General features: G+C 48.2%; 1 protein-coding gene across 1 annotated transcript in view; it reads right to left on the reverse strand.

Annotated features, from left to right (window-relative positions):
• The window catches only part of MYO7B (myosin VIIB), a 99500-nt gene that overhangs the window by 50863 nt on the left and 24101 nt on the right, over positions 1-24536 (reverse strand). Inside the window, exons 3-12 of the mRNA XM_061199089.1 lie at positions 21151-21264; positions 19928-20080; positions 18017-18201; positions 9859-9980; positions 8558-8700; positions 6530-6643; positions 4327-4480; positions 1789-1865; positions 584-703; positions 141-283 (exon numbers count right to left, since the gene is read on the reverse strand). Of these exons, the coding sequence (XP_061055072.1) occupies positions 141-283; positions 584-703; positions 1789-1865; positions 4327-4480; positions 6530-6643; positions 8558-8700; positions 9859-9980; positions 18017-18201; positions 19928-20080; positions 21151-21264 (1325 nt within the window). The remainder of the gene's footprint in view (positions 1-140; positions 284-583; positions 704-1788; positions 1866-4326; positions 4481-6529; positions 6644-8557; positions 8701-9858; positions 9981-18016; positions 18202-19927; positions 20081-21150; positions 21265-24536) is intronic.

Genomic DNA, 24536 nt, shown 5'->3' on the forward strand with positions numbered 1-24536 from the left:
ACTCACCCTGGTGTCTGTGAGCGGAGGTGAGAGGTCCTGCTCCTAGCCCAGAGGGGGAGGAATGGCTACCCTCCAGCTGGCTCAGAGAAGAGCTAAGCTTATCTTCCATTTTCCAAAAGCAGGTGCACTGATCTCCATACCTATTTTTCTGGAAATTTTCAAAACCAAATATGTCCAGGAGGCCGATGGTCCTTCGCACGTTTTTGGGGTCCTGGGCAGGTGGGGTGAAAAGTGCGGCGTTGATCTTCTTGAGAATCCACAGGAAGAGGTGCCCATAAATGCCCTGTGGAGACATGGGGTAGAGCCCACAGGCTTTGATGTACAAGAGGAAGGCTGACCCTTTCCAGTTCACCTGGAAAGGCTGCAGGCACACTGGATCTCATGGACCTACTCAGGGAGATCATCCTTACTTTAAGGTAAGAAACCACCCTGGAGAGACTAGGCAGCCCACGGTTACCAGGCAGGTGACCGGCAGAGTTGGGACTTGCCCAGCTATCTCTGCCCTTTCCTGCTGTCCACCCACAAGGCAAGGAGCCATGCTCAACAGACTGACACGCAGGCCCCTTTTCCCGCAGCTCTGCACCTTGACGAAGGCATCCCTCCGGTCTGCAGCCTGGGTGATGTTCAGGGGCCTGGTGACAAACTCCCCACGGATGATGATGGAGTGCTTGATCAGACAGTCTCGGAGTGCCTGGTCCTTCACCTGGAAGGCAGGTGGGGGCTGGCATCACAGCTGACTGAGCAGGGCCTGGCGCCAACACCTTGTCTCATGACCAAATACCCTATGCCCAAGGCCTGAGGGTAGGAGATGCCTGTGACTAGGGCCAGAGTCAGGATGCTGGGCAGGGCCCAGTCCAGGGTCAGTCTGAGCACTGGGGTATCAGTGTTGGGGAAGGATGCACAAGCTGGGTGGGCCCCGAGCATGCTGGTTGCTTGGTTGACCAGTCCTGTGCTGGTCTCCTGGTGCTGGGCCCACCATTGGGTGGACCCTGGGAAACAACGGGAAGGAAGGGCTCTGAGGCCCGGCCATTGACATCTGGATACGCCCCAAGTGACGTCACTCCTGCCTGGAGGCTGAAGACCCAAGGGAGCAAGAGGAGTCTGGATGGAGTCCCTCCCACCATGCGGGAAAGACTGAACCAGCAAAAACCGAAGGTTTCTAAGAACCCTGAACCACATGAAGAACATTAGCAGCAAAACATGCCCACCTAATGTGATTGCTTTTTCCCCCTCCCCTTCTGATTCTATTAATTTCCCACTGGACCTGTCAACGGGGTGTGATGTGGAGGACATTACAATGCCCCATCGCTCATCCTCCAAGTCAACGCTCTATTTGGTCTCCTTAATAACGTGTAGGGTGAATGGTCTGAGCACATTCCACGGGCCCAGAATAGCACAACTCATGGAGAAGCCCCGGGGACCAGGACACGGGGCAGGGACCTTTTGATGTAAGGACATCAGATTGTGTGAGTGGGGAGAGCCTGGGGTCTGGGTGGGGTGGAAAGTTGAGTAAAGGCCACAGAAGAGCAGGAAGGTCAGGGAAAAGGGAAGAAACACATGTTCAAGCGAAACTGATCATTTCCAGGACTTCGTTAATGGTTAGCTCCACGACCCCACCCTGATTCCCACCCCCAGGGCCTGCAACACTCCACCAGGGAGCTCAGGGGGTGAGCGGAGAGCCTGGGAGAGGGGTAGGAGGAAGGAACTAGAGCCTGGGAAGGGTTGTCAGCCCAGACCCCCGGGGCTCTTCACGAAAATGGAAGCTGGTGGACATAACAGCCCAGTCACCTCCAATAACTTCATCACGGTGGGTAAGGCGGGCGTCTCCATCACGTCAGAGGAGTCCAGGTTCTCGGAGACCGCAGCTGCAGAGAGAAGCAATGACCCTGAGAGGCAAATTGGCCTGAAGTGATGGGACAGAGGCCTCAGGAAGGCAGCCCCAGATCCACACTTAGAGACAGCCGTCCCCAGGAGGGAAGCACTGCCTCTCCCAGACCCCCTCTGAGAGCGGAGGCCTCCCTGGGGACCTATCAACACCTTAGCTGTAACTACTGTTAACAGGGTATGTCCCCCTCTGCTGAGATCGGGACCCTGACTCAAAGGGGAGTTTGAAGTTATTGGAGGGAGAAGGTGCTGGTGGGGCAGGTGGGGTCTCCTGAGGGAGAAAATCAGCCATCAGTCCCCTTCCATCCACTCTGCTGTCCATAGAAACCTAGGCGTGTTCATTCGTTTGGTCAAACAAGCACGGAGCTGAGCGGAGGAGTGGCTGGAAGCCGGGCCCAGCTCTGTTGCACGTCTCCTGACCCACCTCCTAGTTCAAGTCCCTCCCCTTTGAGCCCCTCTACCTTAGGGCTGCTGAGCTGGGGGGAGGGAGGAATGCTGTTTCTGTATTTTTTTTTTCTTTTTTAAACTTTAAAAAATTGTAAAATAAAGTATACAGACTTTTTAAAATGCATAAAATCCAAGGGCATGTTATAACGGATAATTATTAAGTCAACATTGTGTTAACGACCACTGAAGCCAAAACCCAGAGCCTTGCTAACACCCGGAGCCTCCCACATCCTTTCCTGCTCAGACCAGTTCCTCCACAAGAGGCAGTATTCTCCTGACCTCCATGGAAACCAGTTCCCTATTTTCTCTTTATCTTTTTACTACCTACATATGCATCCCTAAACAGCATTTAATTTTACCTGTTTACCTGTGTGTCATCTAACTACCTGCATTCCTTTGTAGCATTTAATTTTACCTGTTTTTAAATTTTGTGTAAGTGTGATCTATAATTGTCTGTATTCTTTCACTTGGCTTCATTTCTTCAATATCACATTTGATTCTCTTCCATGTCCTGAAGCCCCCTGCTTGTCAGCACCCACGTCTGGTTCATTACATGGTCACCTAGCTACAACTTGCCTGGAGTAGATTTCCTCATATCCTGTGAGACAGTGGTTCAAGTTCATGTTTTCTATATGAATACCCAATCACTCTAGAACAGTTTATTGAAAAGTCCATCTTCCCCCCACTGCTCTATGAATTGGTGTCTTTCATTAGATCTAAAGCCAGCCACAATCTCTTCAAATGTTGTGTATGCCCCATCCTTCTCTTTTCCTTTAGAACTCGAATTAAATGTATACTACATCTTCTCACTGTATCTTCTAGGTCTCCTACTTTCTCTTTTATATTTTCCATCTTTTTATCTCTCCATGCTGTACACACAGTTTCTTCTGACGTTTCCTCCTTTTTCACATTATAAAACTGACCGTTAGGGACTTCCTTGGTGGTGCAGTGGTTAAGAATCCGCCTGCCAATGCAGGGGACACAGGTTCGAGCCCTGGCCCGGGAAGATCCCACATGCTGTGGAGCAACTAAGCCCATGCACCACAACTACTGAGCCTATGCTCTAGAGCCCGTGAGCCACAACTACTGAGCCCATGTGCCACAACTACTGAAGCCTGCGTGCCTAGAGCCTGTGCTCTGCAACAAGAGAAGCCACTGCAGTGAGAAGCCTGTGCACCACAACAAAGACCCAATGCCGCCAAAAATAAATAAATAAATATATATTAAAAAAAAAAAACTGGCCATTAAACTCATCCATTGAGTTCATTTTGGTTTTTATTTTTTTTACTTTAGAATTTCTATGTGGTTCCTTTTAAAACCTGTAATGTCACTTTTTTATAGTTTCCAGTTCCCTGTCTAAATTTTCAAGCTTGGTTTTTTCTTTTCTTGAACAAAGCAATCATAGCTGCTTCATGGTCTGTGCTCAGTAATTCCAATCTCTGAAATCTCTGTGGCTCTGTTTCTATTGTCTATTATGTCTGCTGGTTCTTGCTCATGGTATCTCATTTCCTTGTTCTTGTTTATTTTTGGATGCATGCTGGATATTTTGTTTGAAACTGTTTAAGGGAATAATTTGCGATCTAGGCTGATGCTATTTTCTTCCACAGAGGACTGTCAGCAACTCTGTCAGTCAGGTGCTTGGAGGCACTAACAAGCCAGGACGCCTTAATCCCCCAGACCAACTGGATGCTTACAAACCGGTTTGTAAGTTCATGCATGGCTTTGCTTACTCTGGTTCACCCTTTGGGTTCCCAGCCAAAAGTGGGGGGGTGATTGATCAGAGTCTTCACCTTTGGAGGGCCCTAAGCTTTGGCATCTTCCCCCTAACCCCACAAGGCCTCCAAAATCATAGCTAAAATTTTCAATGTACTTTTCCAAGATGCTGTGACTTTGGTGGGTCCTTTGGGTGAGGACCCGCAGGGATTTTTTCTACTCTGTCCCAGTCCCCCCATTCTTCCTCCCCAGGGGGTGTACTCTGGGTGGAAACAGCATTACCCATGAACTCCACATTCCCTAGGTGGAGAATGGCGGCCAGCAGCTTGCTGAGGTCCCAGTTCTCGGAGTCGGAGAACATGAGGATTTTCATGGCTGAGCGGACGTGGGCATAGTCCTTGGCGTCATTGAGCCCCTCACAGGAGGTACAGTTCCCCTGCAAGATCGGGCCCATCAGGTTTCTGGGGCCACCCCACACCCTACCTCCTCCACTGTAGGGCCAGCAAGGCAGGGATGCATCAGGGATTCAGCCAAAGGGCCCTGGTAAGTGATACTGCACTGGCTCCGGGTGGATCCCAAGGGGCCACGTGGAGGCCCAAGCTCAAAAAATACACAGAAGGGCTTCCCTGGTGGTGCAGTGGTTAAGAATCCACCTGCCAATGCAGGGGGACACGGGTTCGAGCCCTGGTCCGGGAAGATCCCACATGCCGCAGAGCAACTAAGCCCGTGCGCCACAACTACTGAGCCCGCGTGCCACAACTACTGAAGCCCGTGCGCCTAGAGCCAGTGCTCCGCAACAAGAGAAGCCACTGCAATGAGAAGCCCGTGCACCGCAATGAAGAGTAGCCCCCGCTCGCCGCAACTAGAGAAAGCCCGCACGCAGCAACAAAGACCCAAATCAGCCAAAAATAAATAAATACATAAATATTTTTAAGAAAGAAAAAGAAAATACACAGAGGCGGAACAGTGGTGACACAGACGCAGCGTGCTATGGTAGCCTGACAGCTGTGTGGCCACGGCCAAGTCATTCGGCTTCTCTGAGCCTCTATTTGTCAGCCATCCATCGTAACACCTGCCTCACCCTCTCGGGGGGAACATCACAGGTTCATTCCTTTAACAAACACTTTCCAAGGCTCACTGTGTGCCAGCCCCTGGGCTATTTGTTGGGAATTCAGAAATGGAGAGACCAGGCCCTGCCCTGGGTGCTGTTGCATCCAGGAGGGGAGGCACAAAGCGAATGGTGGGGTCATAGGCTGTTACAGGCGCTGAGACCAAAGGGGGCTGGGCCAGCCTCCTGGGACCTGGGGAAAGGCTTCCTGAAGGAGGCACTTGAGCGGTCCCACAGGCTGAGCTTCACAGCAGCACAGGGGAGAAACGGCCAGAACTGGGCAGTGAGGTGGGAGGCACGGGTGGAAGCTGCAAGGAGCCTGGCGTCGCCGTTGAGGGGGAGAGGTTGGTGGGTGGTGGGATCTGGAGGGACTTGGAAACCTTGCCAAGGAGCCACAAGGAGCCCCTGAAGAGCTGTAATGAGAGACGTTGTCTGTCAGACTTGCTCTGTGGGAGGTCTCGGGCTGGATGATAGATTGGGGTCAAGTCTGGAGAGAGGGGGGGACCCAGGAGGAAGCTAGCACCATGGTCTAGGCAAGAGATGATGGAGGCCTCCAGGCAGAGACCCAGGAGAGAGGGCTTAGGCAGGACACAGGGTCAAGACGTGGGTTTCATTCATTCCCTCAGCAGCAAGGTGAGCCTGATAGCTGCTTGTGCTACACTGTTCGTTCATGGGGACGCAGGGAGCAAGGCCCCTGCTCTCTGGAGCTCAAGTTCTAGCGGCACCTACGAGGATGGTGACTGGAATGAAACGAGGCTTTCAGAGCCTTCTGTCCATAGGGAACGAAGGAAGATGAGGCTTGTGGGGCGGGACCATGGGCTCAGTAGGAAACAAGGAAGCACACGGACAAGGGTAAGCCTCTGATGGCCGCAAAGTGGATGCCAAACACAGGAAGGGTGGAGTGGAGAATGGAAAAGGGGCGTCCTCAGTCCCTGCCCAGGGGCCCGACCACAGTTTGGGCTTTTATGAGGCTGTAAACCAAGGGTTGAGCTGGAGCCGGCCCTTCTTCCTTCTTCCTCATTGTTATTGAGAGGCGGGGAGGGGAGAGGAGGGGCAGGGAGAGGAGGGAAGGGGTAGGAAGGGGAGGGGGGAGGGGAAGGGAGAGGCGGGGAGGGAAAGGAAGGTTGAACAGAAACCTGCACCGGGTCTCCTCCTCTTCCCGGAGCCCCAGGCCACAGGGGGCTGAGGCGTGGGGAGGAAGCAGGACGGGAAGGGGCGGGGAGAGGCGGGGCGGGGCGGGGGCAGGGCGAGAAGGGGAGGGGCGAGGAGGGAAGGGGCGGGGAGAGGAAGGGCGGGGCGGGGAGAGGAAGGGCGGGGCGGGGCGGGGGCGGGGCGAGAGGGGAGGGGCGGGGAGGGAAGGTGCAGCGCGGGCCTCACCATGGTCAGGTAGTGGTACTCAGAGGGCGTGCCCAGGCACAGCAGCTGCTTCTCCTCCGCGCTCATCCCCATGAGCATGCAGTAGAAGATGTGGTAGTTCCGCTCCTCGGGGGCCTAGTGGGGAGGGAGTTCCAGGGAGCTTGTAAGCATCTCCCCCGAGGCTGCGGGGCCTCAGGACTGTCTCCTGCCCCCAGTCCTGTCCCAGCTTCCTTCTTTCTCAGCAGGTAGGGCTCCGGCATTGACCTGAGGGATGGCCACGCCTGGTCGCTCCTCCAAGGCCTTCTCATCCTGACTGTTCTGCGCGGAAAGGCCACCTTGCCCTTGGAACTCGTCACTCCCCGGGGCTTCCCTGCATCCTGACTGCTCCTGGCAACCCGGAGTCACAGGTGAGGCAGTGTGTCCAGATTCAGACCCGGGCCCTCTGACTCAGAACCCTGGACTCTTTACAGTCTACGGTGAAGCCTTCCTATTCACCGTGTGACCCCCAGGACCTGACATCCACAGGTTTACCTAGCTGGGCCTCTGCATTTTTAAACTTTATTTCACATCCCCATTGTGAAATTCAAACAATGCCAAGTATAGTGTTACAGGGTGAGTTTCTTTCCGCCCCACCTTGCCACTCCTCAAATGACCTCCTCTTCCTCCTCAGAACAGTTTGATGGCCTGTGTTCCTTTCTAGACATCACTAATGTATTTACTTAGAGTATATCTATGAAAAGTTTATTTTTATTTTTTAGGCAAGAACATACTTATTGTTCTTCAGCTTCTTTTTTTCATCTAAATGGGTCTCTTAGCCGTCTGTCTACACTGACACAGACACACCTCCCCATCCTTTTAACTTGCCCAGCATTCCACAGTATAGATATGCCAAAATTTTTTCATCTTATCATGGACAGGACTTGTCTCTGACCTGCTTTAGAAGTCTCCTGTCCATCCTGGGGTACCTCTCTGAGGAACAAATTCTCTGAATTCACCAACCTCCATGCGAAGAATTATAAGCTTCTGGAAAGGGCAAACTTTGGAGTCGGAGAGACTACCTTCTACTAGTTCTGTGACCCTGGATAAGTTACTTAACTTACCCGGACTCAGTTTCTTCATCTATACAATGGGGAGAAAGAGACCCATCTCTCATGGTTGTTGTGAAGGTCTAATGAGATAATGCAGGGGAAACACCTGGCGCCAGGTGGGGGTCACTAAAGGTGAGCTTCCTTCTTCAGCTTGCCCAGGTGTCTGTCTGTCCTAACACACAGCGCCAGTCCCTTTGGCAGCACGTCCCCAATCTGAAACATCGTGTGTGTGTGGTGCATGTGCGCTTATGCACACACATGTTGGGGGTTATAGCATCATAAGAGAGAGCACCCTACCCCCAACAAAGCCGTGTTAACTCAGCCGACATGGCTGCCACACTTTGGGCTCCTTGTGACCCAGGACTGTCTACTTGATTTGTGGGGCGCAGTGCAGAAGGAAAGCATGGGGCTTCTTGCTAAAGACTTATTAAGAATTTCAAGATGGCAACAACAGAGCATCAAACCGAGACCGGGCCCCCGTGAGTACAAGGCCCTGTGTTGACGACACAGACCACATGCCACCTCATTTCCTGCAGGTGGTCTTTTGGACAGTGTCATCTAGGTCCTCCTGCCAGGGGCCCCAACACACCTGAAGATACATCCACCCCCAGACGGGGACTGGCCTGGCCTCAGAATTAATTCTAGTAGAGGTGTAGAGTAGTAAGCACCAAAGGATGAGGGCAACTGTATAGATGGAAAATTCAAAAGAGAACATCCTTGAATAAATCATTTCCTTGAATATTGGGAAAGGACCATCATTATCCAATTCTAAGGGTCCTTGGCCCATCTCGGACCAGGGTTCAATGACAGCAAGCTAAGGCCTATGGGGGTCTGGGGCAGAGGAAAGGAGGGGTGAGAGTGATGGAAGGGACCGCTCTTGGAAGCCTCCCCAATCCCCTGACTCCCATCCTGGGGTCGGGGGAGGTTCCCCCAGGACCAGTGCAGCAGGCGGAGGCCTTACCTGCCGGCAGACCCGGGATTTCTCCAGGAGAAATTGCTCGATGCACGCCCCCTCAATCACCCCACTGGGGTTGAAGTAGATGTCGATGTACTTCCCAAAGCGGCTTGAGTTGTCGTTTCGGATTGTCTTGGCATTTCCAAAGGCTGAGGGCCGACGGATGATGCCCATGATCGGAGCAGAGAAGAGAAAATTTACTTTTACTGGGGTCCTCTGGGAAGGCTTCTCAGAGGAGGTGGCCAAGCCCAGACTCGAAGGATGGGTAGGATTACGGTGGACAGTGGTGGCAGCCGAGGGTTTGCTAAGAGGAAGGCAAAGTGCAGCTAAAGGTTCGGAGGTCAGAAAGCATGGAGTGTGCTTCCAGGGAGGGAAATTCGGCTGGACCATAGGATACAGGAGGAAAGCAGTGGAAGATGGATGGAACCGTTAGCAGGGGGTGCCAAGGAGCGCAGGGCCTTGAATGCCAAGCTAAGAAGTTTGGCATTAGTCCCACAGGTGACAGGGGAAGCAGGAAACCTTCTGAGGGAGTGTGGAGGCAGATTTATATTTTAGAAAGATTGCTCAGGCTGTAGGGTGGAGGCTGGGTTCCAGAGGGCAAGCTTGCAGAGAGAGTGGCAAGAGCTGGCACGGATCAGGGTGCAGATAAGGAGCTTAGACCAGATGGCATTTGGGCTGCAGCATGATCCAAAGTGCATTCTGTAGAGCTGTTTCTGCAAGGTTTTAGGATGTGACTGCATTAGGAAAGATCCTTTGCACACACATCCTCACCTGCACACATAATTGAAAAAAACAGAGGATCTGGCTACTCTTATTAGCATAATGCATTTGGGATCCTTCCATGTATCAATAATCCATTCCCAGCATTTCCCAAATTGATTTCATCTTGGAGCCCTTTTTTTTTTTTTTATTTTATTTTTTAGTCTTTGGCTGCATTGCGCGACATGTGGGATCTTAGTTCCCTGACAAGGGATCGAACCCGCATCCCCTGAAGTACGAGCGCAGAGTCCTAACTACTGGACCGCTAGGGAAGTCCCTTGGAGCCCTTTTTAAAAGGAATACTTGTTTAGGTTCCATGGAAATCACACCTGTGAAAGCTCACCAGATCATCGGTCTTTCTTCTCTGTGCTTCCCGGAAGCCCCCATGCTACCATCCACCCCATCCTTGCCTTTCGTGTCCTGAGGAATCCTGAGAAGTCGCTGAAAGTGTATGGCTTATCCTGCCCTTCCCCACAGGCACCCCCTGGCAGGAAGGTGCCAGCCCACAGGTCCTGGAAAGGAGGCTGGTCCCGTGGGTGACTGCATACCTTCCAGGATGGGGTTGGCCTCCAGGACCTGCTGCTCAATCCACGAATGCTGGCTGCTGATGGTGGCCAGGAACTGCAGGATGAGCTTGGTGGTCTCTGTTTTCCCTGCTCCAGACTCGCCACTGCAAAGAGGGTATGCAGGAACGTCAGTCAATAGAACAACTATTTTTCAACACCTCTCAACTCTCCTGCAAACCCATCACAGGCCCGCTTTCTGGGCCAGTCTGAACAAGGATGCTCTCTCCCTGTGCAGAAATCCCACTGCGTTCTCCCTGACGTCCCCTGCCTACTTTGTGTTAGTTTATTAGTGTGTTCATCTTTCCTGCTCGACTCTGCAGGTATGGTTGTATGTGGTTCATTCCAGGGTCACTGGCACCGTGTTCAGTAACTACATGAATGAATAAGACCAGGTGATGCAATGCCCTGATACAACGTTCTCTCTGTGAGCAGTGACGTCATGCTGGCCAGAGGGGGAACTGCATCAGCCTTTCGGGAAAGCAGTCTGGCATAGGTATCAAAACCCTTCAGAATTAAACCACCATTAGTCTAAGGAAAGAATCCTAAAATCAGAAAAAGCCTTCCCCACAAAGCTTCCTGCTCATTAAAGCGTTATTTATTTATCATTGCAACTGTGGAACATGGGAAGCAACAAAAATGGGGGAAATTAGTTGTGGGCCATCCAGTCAGAGAACGTTGTGCAGCCACTTAATCCAGGTCTGCACAGAGCCTGCAGTCACATGAACAATGCTTACCAGTTACGTGAAGTGGTAAATGTAGGTAGTAGTCAGTAAAATTTTAACCAAGTGGGTAGAGGAAGCTTTTTCTTCCAAAAATGTCTAGCAATATTTTTGCTGAGAATATTTTTCTGAAATTTTCTAAAATTTTCATAGTGAATATATATATTAATTTCATAATGGTAAAATACGAAAACCAGTTTTTAAAATTAGGGCAGTGCAGTGGCCAAGATAGTGCTATAGGAGGACCTTGAGGACCCTGAGCTTGACTCCTGCCCCCAAATTACAGCTATTTATTTGTTTAAAAGATTTATTCGTGGGCTTCCCTGGTGGCGCAGTGGTTGAGAATCTGCCTGCCAGTGCAGGGGACACGGGTTCGAGCCCTGGTCTGGGAAGATCCCACATGCCGCGGAGCAACTGGGCCCGTGAGCCACAATTACTGAGCCTGCGTGTCTGGAGCCTGTGCTCTGCAAAAAGAGAGGCCGCGATAGTGAGAGGCCCGCGCACCGCGATGAAGAGTGGCCCCCACTCGCCGCAACTAGAGAAAGCCCACGCACAGAAACGAAGACCCAACACAGCCAAAAATAAATAAATAAATAAATAAATAAAGTGTAAAATTTATTAAAAAAAAAAAAGATTTATTCGTTATTTATTTATTTATTTATTTATTTTTGGCTGTGTTGGGTCTTAGCTGCGGCACACGGGATCTTCATTGAGGCATGCGGGATCTTTCTTTGTGGCGTGCGGGCTTCTCTCTAGTTGTGGCGGGCAGATTTTCTCTCTCTAGTTGTGGTGCTTGAGCTCTAGGGCACGTGGGCTCTGTAGTTTGTGGCACGCAGGCTCTCTAGTTGAGGCGCATGAGCTCAGTAGTTGTGGCGTGCGGGCTTAGTTGCTCCGTGGCATGTGGGATCTTAGTTCCCTGACCAGGGATCGAACCCACGTCCCCTGCATTGTAAGGCGGATTATTTACCACTGGACCACCAGGGAAGTCCCCCCAAATTACAACTCTTTACAGAGAAATTATTGATGACAAAAACTGGAAGACTAGAGGAAAAGAAATTCTTTAACTAAATACATAAAGAAGGAATCACAGCACAGGGAACTCGACTCAATATTCTGTGATAACCTACATGAGAAAAGAATCTGAAAAAGAATGAATATATGTGTATTTATAACTGAATCACTTTGTTGTACACCTGAAACTAACGCAACATTGTAAATCAACTCTAATACAATTAAAAAGACAAAAACCCCAAAACAACAACAACAACAAAACAAACAAAAAAGTTTGCTTAATTGTCTCGGGACTAAATGTTAAATGGCATTATGTTTAAAGAATAAAATACATTTAGTTCACAGTTAAATTGTATCAACTCAAAAAAAACCAAAAAACCAAAAAACAACCAGACCAACAACAACAAAGAAGGAACCACAATGAGATGGTAGGAGGGGCAGAGATGCAGTATAGTCAAGACTCATACCCCCGGGTAGGTGACCCACGAGTGGAAGAATAATTACAATTATAGAGGTTCTCCCCAAGGAGCGACCCACACTGGGCTCCTGAACCAGGAAGACAAACCCCCAAAATGATTGCCTTTGAAGGCCCGTGGGACCTACTTTTTTTTTTTTAATTAAAAAAAAAATTTTTTTAACATCTTTATTGGAGTATAATTGCTTTACAATGGTGTGTTAGTTTCTGCTTTATAACAAAGTGAATCAGTTATCGTGGGACCTACTTTAAGAAGAGCCAGAGAGCTGTGGGGGATAGAGACTCCACTCCTAAAGGGCGCACACAGAACCTCACACTGCTTGCCTGGGGCAGAAGCGATGATTTGAAAGGAGGCTGGGTCAGACCTGCTGATCTTGGAGAGTTTCCTGAAGGCAAGGGGCAACTGCAGCTCCCTCTGGGGACACGGACACTGGTGGCAGCCATTTGGGGAGCTTGTTGACCAAGTGGACACTGGGGCTGGTGGGTGCCATTGTGGAATCCTCCCTCTAGCTCATTAGTGTCAAGACGTCAACAGCCTGTTGCTGCCAGTGTCGGAACATCTCAGGCCAAGTAACTGCTAGGTGGGGACACAGCCCCACCCAACAGCAGGAGGCTGCCTTAAGACCCCCAGACAGCTGCCCTAGGACCTGGCTCTGTCCACCAGAGGACCTGGAACCCAGCCTCACCTACCAGTGAGCCAGCACTAGCCTCAGGAACCCCTGGGACCAGCCCACACCCACCAACAGGCCAACACCAACCTTGGAAATCCCCGGGCTCTGCCTACCAGCAGGTTGACACCAGCTCTGAGACACCTTGGGAACCCAGTTCTGTCCACAGTGAGCCAGCAATAGCCCCAGGACACCCTGAGATCCAGCCCCACTCACCAACAGGCTGAAGCCAGGTTTGGGACATCCCAGACCCTGCAGCTAGCCATGTCAGGAACTGGCCACACCCATCAGCTAGATACACTAGAAGGAAACAGCAGTAGATCAGATGATACAGAGACTCGGATCAGCAAGCGGAAGACAGAGCAGTGGAAATCACTGACGCTCAACAGGAAAAAGAGTGAAAAGAAATGAGGGCGGTTTAATCTGGGACAACATCAAGCATATTAACGTTCACATTACAAGGGTCCCAGAAGGAGAAGAGAGAGAGAAAGGGGCAGAGAACATATTTGAAGGCATAATAGCTGAAAATTTCCCTAATCTGGGAAAGGAAACAGACATCCAGGTCCAAGAAGCACTGAGAGACCCAAGCAGGATCAACCAGTGAGGACCACACCAAGACACATTGTAATTAAAATGATAATGGGATGAGAAAATATTAAAAATAACAAGGGAAAAGCAACAAGTAACATACAAGGGAACTCCCATAAGGCTATCAGCTGACTTCTCTGCAGAAACTCTTCAGGCCAGAGGGAGTGGCACAATATATTTGAAGTGATGAAAGGGAAAACATACAACCAAAAATACTCTACCCAGCAAGGCTCTCATTCAGATTTGATGGAGAGATCAAAAGCTTTACAGTCAAGCAAAAACTAAAGGAATTCTGCACCACCAAACCAGCTTTACAACAAATGTTAAAGGGAGTTCTCTAAGCAAAAAAGAAAAGGCCACTACTAGAAACATGAAAATTATGAAAAGAAAAAAGCTCATAGGTAAAGGTAAATATACAGTAAAGGTAGTAAGTCAACCACATACAAAGCTAGTAGGAGGGTTAAAAGACAAAAGGAGTTAAGATCACCTAAATCCACAATAAGTAGTCAAGGGATATACAAAACAAAAGGATATAAAATATGATGTGGAAAATAGTAAATGGGTGGGGGGAGTAAAAATGCAGGGTTGTTAAAATACGTTTTAGCTTATGAGATCAGCAACTTAAAATAATCATGTATATATATGTATGTATATATGTATGATTATTATATATCAGGTATATGTATGATTATATACATGATTATATGTATGATATATGACATACATATCTACATAGCAATATATAAACCTCACAGAAATCACAAACCAAAAATCTATAATAGATACACACAGAGAAAAATAAAGGAATCCAAACATAACACTAAAGATAGTCATGAAATCACAAGGGAAGAGAACAAAAGAAGAAGAAAGGAACAAAAAGAACTACAAAACAACCCAAAGACAATTAGCAAAATGACAATAAGTACATACCTATTAACAATTACTTTAAATGTAAAGGGACTAAATGATATATATAATGGAATATTACTCAGCCATAAAAAAGAATGAAATCTTACAATTTGCTACAACATGAATGGACCTAGAGGGTATTATGCTAAGTGAAATAAGTCAGACAGAGAAAGACAAATACTGTGTGATTTCTGGTGGAATCCAAAAAACACAACAAATGAACAAACAGAACAAAACATAAACAAAGTTATAGATACAGAGGACAAGCAGGGGGTTGCCTGAGGGTCAGGGGTGGGGGGAGGAAAGACATAGGTGAGAGAGATTAAGAGGTACAAACTTCCAGTCACAAAATAAATGAGTCACAGATATGAAATGCACAGTGTGGGGAATATAGTCAATAACTAAATAATATCTTTGTGGTGACATATTGTAACTAGACTTGTGATCATTTTGAAGTGTATAGGAAAAAAATCACTAGGTTGCGTAACAAGAACAAATGTAGTATTGTAGGTCAGTTATACTTTAGAAACAAACATACAAACAAAATCATAGAAAAAGAGATCAGATTTGTGGTTACCTGAAGTGGGGGGTGGGAGGAGGGGGAATTGGATGAACGCAGTCAAAAGGTGCAAACTTCAAGTTATAAGATAAATAAGTACTAAGAATGTGATGTACAACGTGATAAATGTAATTAACACTGTCATACATCACATATGAAAGTTGTTAAGAGAGTAGATCCTAAGAGTTCTCATCACAGGAAAAAATTTTTTTCTGTTTCTTTAATTTTGTATCTCTATGAGATGAGGGATGTTCACTAAACTTATTGTGATAATCATTCCATGATGTATGTAAGTCAAATCATTAGGCTGCATGCCTTAAACTTATACAGTGCTGTATGTCAATTATATCTCAATAAAACTGGAAGAAAAAAAAAGCATTAATATCTACCATAAAATACTAATAAGAAAAAATAGCCAAAACACACACCATGCACACACAGAGTTTGGAAAGAACAAATATATCAGAAAAAAATACCCAAAATATTACTACAAAATATACCAAGGTAAGAAAGCATTAATAGAAAAAATAGAACATTACATAATAAAAGAAACCATTCCCAGGATATCAATAGCACAAATTTGTATGCACCTAATAACACAGCCTCCAAATATACAAAGCCAACTCTGTGGAAACTAAAAGGAGATTTTAATACATTTCTGTCAGAAACCTAAAGATCAAGCAGATAGAAAAAAGCATTAGTGAGCTTAAACTAATAATTATAGACTCTTGAGCTAACAGAGAACATATAAATGTTTTGAAGCTCACATAAAATGTTTACACATTTGACTAATAGGTCTGTAAAAGCAGTCAGCATATTCCAGAGTCAATGACATACAGAACATATTAATCACGATGCAATTAAACTAGAAATCAACAACTAAAATGTGGAAACATTTTTATGTTTAGAAATTAAAGGTGCTCTTCTAAAAGACAATGAATTAAAGAAGAAACCATAACAAAAGACAATGAATTAGAGGAAACCATAACAAAACCATACATGTTTAACAGTAAAATAATTATCAATCAATCAATATAAAGATAAAAATTACTTAGGGGGTTTGATTAAGTTAAAAAATATACTTATGTCTGGCACATAGCACACACTCAGGATTGAAGTAATGATTTTTTTTTTTTGATGTGGACCATTTTTTAAAGTCTTTATTGAATTTGTTACAATATTGCTTCTGTTTTATGTTTTTGGCCGCAAGGCATGTGGGATCTTAGCTCCCTGACCAGGGACTGAACCTGCACCCCCCCTGCATTGGAAGGCAAAGTCTTAACCACTGGATCACCAGGGAAGTCCCTAAATGTTACCTTTTATGAATTATTTTTAATTATAGAAAATGTCAAACGTAACAACTGGAGGCAGAATTGTGCAATATGTTGCTAATAAAAGTATGGCCCACAGGCCAGCAGCACCTGCTGCCTGGTTGGAAATGCAGACTCCCAGGCTCCCCCAGCCCTGCACAACCAGAATCTGCATTTTCACGAGATTCCCAGGGGACTCCTGCACTTTACAGTTTGCTTAATGAACTTCCACAGTCCCATTCCCAGCTGCAACTCCTGACCAGTTTTGCTTCCCTTCCTGTACTATTTTGAAGCAAACCTCAGACAAATACGGTTTCCTCTGAAAATATTAATTTTTTTAAAAAGTTTTGCTCCAAATGTCCCTGATCACTATGCCAGGGAAGTCAGTCAGGAGAACACCCCTGCATGTAGAGATGACTCCGAAGGAAGGGGGCTCAGGTGCCTCTCTCGCGCCCCGGGGAGGCAGTTTGACTCAAGTGATGCTCATGCAAACAGCCACGCGGGTGCTCTGCGCTTTTCTGCAGGCACTGCTGTCCTGGGGGTGAGGCTTCCTGGCCAAGACATCGCTCTGTCTTCTTTTCCCAGAGCCCTGGGTTTAAATTCCCTGTTTAACAGCTGTGTGTCTCTAGGAAAGAATGTCAACCTCTCTGGTGGGAGGTTTCCCCAGCAGTAAAACAGGAATAGGAGGATCTACTACAGAGAGTTGCTGACAACGTGAAACATGATAACCTAAGCTGTAAGACTTCGTTCCAGTCTCTGTTCCAACGTCCCCTCCTCAGAGAGGCCGGCCCGATCTGCCCTTTTACCTAAAGCAGTGGGCCCATCACTCTCTTTCTCCTCTTTCCCTGCAGTGTTTTCTTTCAAAGTTCTTATTACCTGCTGAAAAAATTTGCTTATTTATTGCCTGTCTCCTCTTCTAGAATGTAAGGTCCACAAGGCAGGGATTTTAGTCCCTTTAGGACAGGACAGGAGACAGAATTGGAGCACAAAAGAACCTCGAATGAATGAATGAATGAGTGAATGAATGGGTGAATGAATGGATGAGTGAATGAATGAACAAATGAATGAGTGAATGAAAGAATGAGTGAATGGATGACTCTACTAGAGAACTAAGCAAGGTGCCCTGGAGCCAAATTCCCTCTCCCCCTTTCTTTCCCGCTCTGCCTCCCTTCCATGTGTACCAGGAGGGCAGAAGGCAGAGAAGCCAGGCCAGGCAGCAAGTCTCTGAAGCAACAGCATCACCTGGACTGGAGAGGGACGCATCCCTTCTGGGCCCAAGTACCTGAGATCTGTCCTCCCTGAGACCTGCCCTCAGGTGGATTTTTTTTTTTTGAAGATTTTTTGATGTGCACCATTTTTAAAGTCCTTATTGAACTTTTTAAAATATTGCTTCTGTGTTATGTTTTGGTTTTTTGGCCCTGAGGCATGTGGGATCTTAGCTCCCAAACCAGGGATCAAACCCGTGTCCCCTGCATTGGAAGGCGAAGTCCTAACCACTGGACCGCCAGGGAAGTCCCCCTGAGGTTGTTTTTGAGGCACCTCACCTGTTGGATCCTGGCACCCCAAGTGCCTATCTTGGGTCGCATTTCTAAATCAGCCCATCCCCACCCTTCCTTCCTTGTCTCAGGAAATATTCACAGAAGGCTGGGGCGGTCCAGGCCCTGATGATACAGTGGAAGAGCAGGTTCTGAAGGAAGGCAGCCTCAGAAGGACTTTTCAGGGTGGAGGGGCCACAGGGGCCAGATGCAGGGGAGTTCGTGGCCGTGAAGGGGGGTGTTTGCAGTTGAACGGGAGCCCCTAAGTCACACGCTACTCCGGAGAGGTTTTGGGAGAGGAGATGCCCCCTCCTTTACGAGATGCTCAGAGGCGGTGTCTGGCCCGCCTGCCCGCCCAGGACTCACCTGATAATGCAGCACTGGTCCCTCTTGCTCTTCCTCATGTTGAAGTAGCAGTTGTTTGCGATGGCAAAGATGTGCGGTGGCAGCTCGCCCACATGGCGCTTGTAGTACAGCTGCACCTGCTCCACGGTGTAGAGGGGCAGCACCTGGTACGGGTTCACGGCCACAAGGATGGAGCCTGTGTACGTCTGGGGAAGGGAGAAGGTGGTTAGTGACCCCCTACTCTGAGGATCAGCGCTGCCTGGTCCTGATCTTGGCCTTGGATGCCACCTCCCGAGGGCCACCAGGGCTGGCTGACTGTGGCGGGGAGGCGGGGTCTGATTCTGGACCGAGAGACGAGACCCTCAGCAGCTCAGATCCTTCACCTGGAAAGATAAGGATGCTCACCAGGAATGAGAGCTCCCAGGGCAGGAGTGCATTCACAGGGACATTAAATGAGGTGGTCGTGCTTAATGTTTGGCGCTCTGTCTGGTATTCAGAAGAGGCTTGATAAAAATGGACGGAATGGGGACTTCCCTGGTGGTGCAGTGGTTAAGAATCCGCCTGCCAATGCAGGGGACACGGGTTCGATCCCTGGTCCGGGAAGATCCCACATGCCGCGGAGCAACTAAGCCCATGCGCCACAACTACTGAGCCCAGCGTGCTGCAACTCCTGAAGCCTGCACGCCTGGAGCCCGTGCTCCGCAACAAGAGAAGCCACTGCAATGAGAAGGCTGTGCACTGCAACGAAGAGTAGCCCCCGCTCGCTGCAGCTAGAGAAAGCCCGCGTGCAGCAACGAAGACCCAATGCAGGCAAAAAAAAGGAGTGAATGTATGAAGCGGGTCTTCACCTGCCTTTCACAGGGGCCTCCGTGAGGCTGGGCCACCACAGTAGCCCTCATGGACCCCTCCTGGACCCTAGTTCAGGATCACCCGCTCATCTGGAGCCTCCACTGGGCCTGCCTGCCCCTCTGGGTTGGGATGGGGACGGCCACCTCAACAATCATGTAATCATCCGTGTCTTCGTTTTCATTTTAGGAAGGGAGAGGATAATCTCTCTGGCTCAGGACTATGACAACCAGATAAAAGAATGCAAGCATAATCTCTTTGTAAAGGATAAGCTGCAATTCAACTTAGATAATTGCTGTCATTGGTCCCAGGAACTGAGGCTCACTCATCCAAAGTGGACTCAGAGTGCCCCGTCCCCTCCTCCTTCCCCTGAGGGCCTCCTCCTTCTCCTCTCCCAGCCCAGCCCTCTGTTCGGGGGCCCCTGCTCACTCTCCCACTCCTCTGAGCATCCCAGGATCAGGGCTGGTCAGAGGTCAATGAGCCACCTCCCTCTGAGAAGCCCAGGCAGGTGGTGACTTCCCCGGGTCACACCCACTCACAGCAGGGCTGGTGTCAGTTTTGGAATACCACCTCCCCTGGGAAGTCTGCATTAGAACAGGGATGAGACCTTCCCATCCACCACTAGGCTTTGGGAGAAGGACCCGCATCTACCTACGCGGGCCTCCTGGTCATCACACAACTTACTTCATAGGAGGGCAGAGGTCTTCTGCCTGGTGACCCTGTCTCTGCCGCATACCTAGGAAGGGACCAGGCAGAAGACTACTCCCCATGGCCTTCAGTCCACTCGGCCCTCAGAGCAGGCCTTCTGCTTGGCCACAGAGCAGTGAAGAGGCAGCAGTAATTGAGTACCTCCTATGTGCCGGGCACTGAGCTGGCATGATGCATGTCAGCTTTCTGTACACTCGAAGGCTTTATCCCCTGCTTCTTTCAGACTGGAGCAGAGATCGATGAGCATCCTCATACTATGAGGGCGTGGGGAGTGGGGACTGAGCCAGGTGTGCCCGGGGCATAGTTTGCTTCCCCAGCCAAGTCAGCACGTGTGGCCCCAGCGCACCAGGGGGCCCCATGTGGCCAGGAGGGACTCACGTAGATCTTGTGCTGCTGGTAGCGGATCAGGAGGTTGTGCACCATGCCCGCCTCGTTCAGGTCCCCCAGGAGGATCATGTCATCCACGCCCTGAGCAGAGTTGGGGTGCATGGGGCTGAGGGTGCCAAGGTCCTCTGCTCGGATCCAGTGTTCCTGGAACAAAGGGCACAGGCTTTCCTGAGCGGGGGTTGTCCTGGACCTCCACGTCCTCAATGGATCAGCCTATCTGGTGGCCAGCACCTGGCCAGGGTTGGTCTGTGGTGAAGGTCAAGGGATCGGCTCAATCCGAGGCTGGAGTCAGCACACGTCTAGGGCCGAGGGTCAGTGTGCACTGGGGCTAAGAGTGAAGCTCAGACCAGGGTCAGAGGAGCGTGTAGCCAGGAGTTAGATTTGGCTGTGATTGGGATCAGGGGCAGTTTGCAGCTGGGGAGCCTCACAGATGGTTGGAATAAAAGTGTGCAAGTAAAAGTGTTCTTTAAATGGCATGACATCACTTTGCAAACAGAAGATATTATTGTTAACATTTGACTGGCTTCCAATCTATGGGGCTCACAGGTCACAGTCTAGAATTTTCTCCTTGGAGACCAAGTCTCCACATGCTTCACTTGGAAGCCCCTCAGCAAAGAGGGTTGCCCAAGGAGGACTTAAATGACCAGCTGGACCCCTCACTCTGCATGCCCTTCTCCACGGTCGCTCGCTGCTCCTCCCCAGCCCCCCAGGTGACTGAGCTGGCTTCCCAGCAGGTCACCCTGAGCTTCCTACTCTCTCTTCTGGGCTGTTTTGCTCAGCGTGAGCTGGGCTTCCTGCTCCTCCTCACATTCCGGGGCCTCCCCTCCAGGCATCTTTCTCACCTTTCCCTCCCTCCTCCTGTCCTTCCTGCTCAGCTTCCTTTACTTTGCAAACAATCTTCCTGCCCTCCCCTTCTCTCTGTCACAGCCCGTTTCCCACTTACGCTTTCCTGCTCCCCTAATTGTCCTAATTTTCCATCTGCCAACACATTCCCTGCTTCTTCACTATAGAAACAGTTCCCAAGACAGACACACAATGTTCACCACGACGGGACTTCCCTGTAGTCTGTCCTGCCACGTGGGTCCCTGACTTGGGCTCTGGAATCCCTGGTGCTGGGAGCAGCGCCAGAGAAGGCAGGGGGCTCGGGGCCCAGGAGGGGTGGGGCGATGGGGCTGAGAAGGCTGAGCCTCTCAGGAGAGCGTGGCCATACTGACTTTGCCTTCATCATCTTCAACCAAGATCTTGCCAGGCTTTGTTTCTTTGATGATGCCCCCGATGGGCACGCTGGTCTTGTCAGCAGAGGTGAGGTTCAGCCACACATGGTCACCCTGGAGAGCAGAGAGGAGTCGGTGGTCAGATCCTTGATCCACCTTCCCCTTCCTGCTCAAGACTTACCTCCCCGGGGGGTGTCCCTTCCAACCAAGAGATCCCAAGGTGGCTGAGGCATGCTCTCTCCCCCTTCCCCTCCTCCTCCTCCTTCTTCCTTTTCTTCTTCCCTCTCTCCTGCCCTGCTCCCAGCCCTTTCTCACTCTTGCCAGGAAGTTAATGGGAGGTGGCAGGGGAGGCTTCCCTGGCCTAGTTTTTGCAGGAAAGTATCTCTCTGTGAGGTGCAAAAAGAGAGTCTTTGCCCTGCGAATAGCCCTATAGTACCCAAACCCACTGGCTGGGGAAAGACAAAGACTAAAATCTCACTAGGTTTGTGCCTAGCCTGCAACATGGCACTGACCCACATGAACCTCTTGCTAATCCAAGAAAGCTCACCCTGCTCAAAGAGGAGGAATCCCAAAGGAACAAGCACAGATCCACATGCAAATATACTGACATTCAAAAGGAGGAAATGAGCAGGTGAATAACACTCACCGAGGGAAAACAAACTGCCACAGAGCAGTGGAAAGTTGTGACCAAGTATCTCACCATGATTTCCAAGAACTTACTGAGGTGTAGAGCAGAGGCACAAGAGCTCAGAAATTAGACGCCAAGACAACTGAAAAGGATGGGACACGATTGGCAGAGCTCAAGAAAGAAACGGAGGAAAAGAAGTAAACATGGGCCAGAGATGAAAGCAAAACTGGAAGCAACAACAGGGGAATAAGCACTGCTAAAATCATAGTAAAGATCATAGAAGACAGGAGGAGAAAAGTGAGCAAAATGACAGAGAAATTTTCAAAATTAGGATTAGGAAGAAAAGGATAGATATGGAAGGCAGACAAAAATAGTAATAATTGAAGTGCACAAAGAAGAAAATCGGGGAGAAAAACAGAAAAATTACTTAAATATAAAATTCAAGACAACTTTCAAGAAATTAATGAAGCCTTGAATCTATGGATTGAAGACACACCATTATGTCTTTGAAATAATGACAAAGAAAAATCAACTCTAGGACATAAAGCTTATTGGACTTCAAAAATAAAGAAATAATTTTTTGAGGGGTAGGGAGACAAAAAGACAAGTTCACTTATAAGGAGATAATTCAGGACAAATTCAAATCATATATGAGGGCTGAACACCTCCTACAAAGATCTCAGGAAGAGAGCAATACAGCTGTTAGGATGGCCATTATAAAAAGTACAGAAAATAACAAGTGTTATTGAGGATGTAGAGAAATTGGAACCCTTGTACACTGTTGGTGGGAATGTAAAATGGTGCAGCTACTGGGGAAAACAGTATGAAGGTTCCTCAATAAATTAAAAATAGAATTACCATATGATCCAGCAATCCCACTTCTGGGTAAATATCCAAAGAAATTCAAAGCAGGATCTCAAAGACATATTTGCATTCGCATGTTCATTGCAACATTATTCATAATAGCCAAGAGGTAAAAGCGACCCAAATGTCCATTGGCAGATGAAGAAATAAACAAAAATGTAATATATACAGTCATCCCTAAAAGTACTTGGGGGATTGATTCCAGGAGCCCCTGCAGATACCAAAATCCATGGATGCTCAAGTGCCTTATATAAAATGACATAACACAATGAATACTACACACCATGGAATATTATGCAGCCTTAAAAAAGAAGGAAATCCTGTCATGTGCTACAGTGTGGATGGACCTCAAGGACATTATGCTGAGCAAGAGAAGCCAGTCACAGAAGGACACATGCTGTATGATTCCACTCATGGAAAGTATCTAAAGTAGTCGAAATCATAGAAACAGAAAGTAGAAGGGTGGTTGTCAGGGGCTGGAGGAGGACGGAAGGAAAATATTGTTTAATGAGTATAGAGTTTCAAGTGTGCACGATGAAAATGTTCTCTGTTGCACAACAATGTGAATATATGTAACGATACTGAAATGTACACTTAAAAATGGTTAAGATGGTAATTTGAATGTTATATTTTTTACCACAATAAAAAAAATAGAAAAAAAATCCAATAATTTTTTTACCCAGCCAAATTGTCTTTCCAGTATAAAGATAACAAACATTTTTGAAGATGCAATATTTTCCCATAAGCCTTTTGGAAAAAAAATGATTAGGGGACAAACTTCAGTCAACAGTGCAAAGAATGAATATAGGTCCACACCAACACACACATCAAGAAATTTCAAAATACTTGGGACAAAGAAAAGATCATAAAAGATTTCAGAGACAAAAATAAGTTTTATACAAAGGCTCAAGAATTAAAATGTTGTCCACCTTCTCCATAGCAAGGCTGGAAACCAAAAGGAGTACATGTCTTCACAGTTTTCAGGGAAAATTACATCTAGTATGGAATCCTATGCCCAGCTGATATTCAAATGTGAATAAACATATTTTTAGACATGCAAGTTGTTAAAAATATTTACTTCATATGTACCCTTTCTCAGGAAGCTATTACAGGTTGTGCTTGATCAAAACAAGGGAGTAAACCAAGAGAGAGAAGACCCTTGGGTCCAAGAAAAGGGATTCAGTGCAAAGCAGAGGTGAAAGAAATCTTCGGGGTGGTTGTGAAGGAGACCCCAGGACAATTCCAAGATGTGTGCCTCAGAAGTAGAAGATGCCGGTTTAGATATGGCCTCAGCAACTCTGGGAGAAACTTCCTCCTGAGGATGAAGTTGATTGAACTCCCAGATGAATCATTTTGAAAGGACATTGACATATCTGGGAGAAAGCTGGGCAGCGGGGGGCGGGGGGAGGTTATGTCGTCATAAGTACAGAGAAAACAAAGCAGATAGGGAGAAGGACAATTACAAAGTCTAGCAAAGGGAAGCACAGCACTTAGAATACATTGCAGGGCTCAGTTGAGAGGAACATTTTCTTTCTTTCTTTTTTTTAACTTTTTATTTTATATTGGAGTATAGCTGATTAACAATGTTGTGTTAGGGACTTCCCTGGTGGTCCAGTGGTAAAGAATTCACCTTCCAATGCAGGGGATGGGGGTTTGATCCTTGGTCAGGGAACTAAGATCCCACATGCTGTGGGGCAACTAACCCCGTATGCCACAACTACTGAGCTCTCGTGCCTCATCTAGAGCCCATGTGCCACAAACTACAGAGCCCATGTGCTCTGGAACCCATGAGCCACAACTACAGAGCCCACACACCCTGGAGCCTGTGCACCACAACTAGAGAAGAGAAAACCCACTGCCACAACTAGAGAGAAGACTGCACACCACAACGAAG

Source organism: Eubalaena glacialis, chromosome 1, assembly GCF_028564815.1.
Source record: "Eubalaena glacialis isolate mEubGla1 chromosome 1, mEubGla1.1.hap2.+ XY, whole genome shotgun sequence".
In the NCBI taxonomy this organism is placed as follows: Eukaryota; Metazoa; Chordata; class Mammalia; order Artiodactyla; family Balaenidae; genus Eubalaena; species Eubalaena glacialis.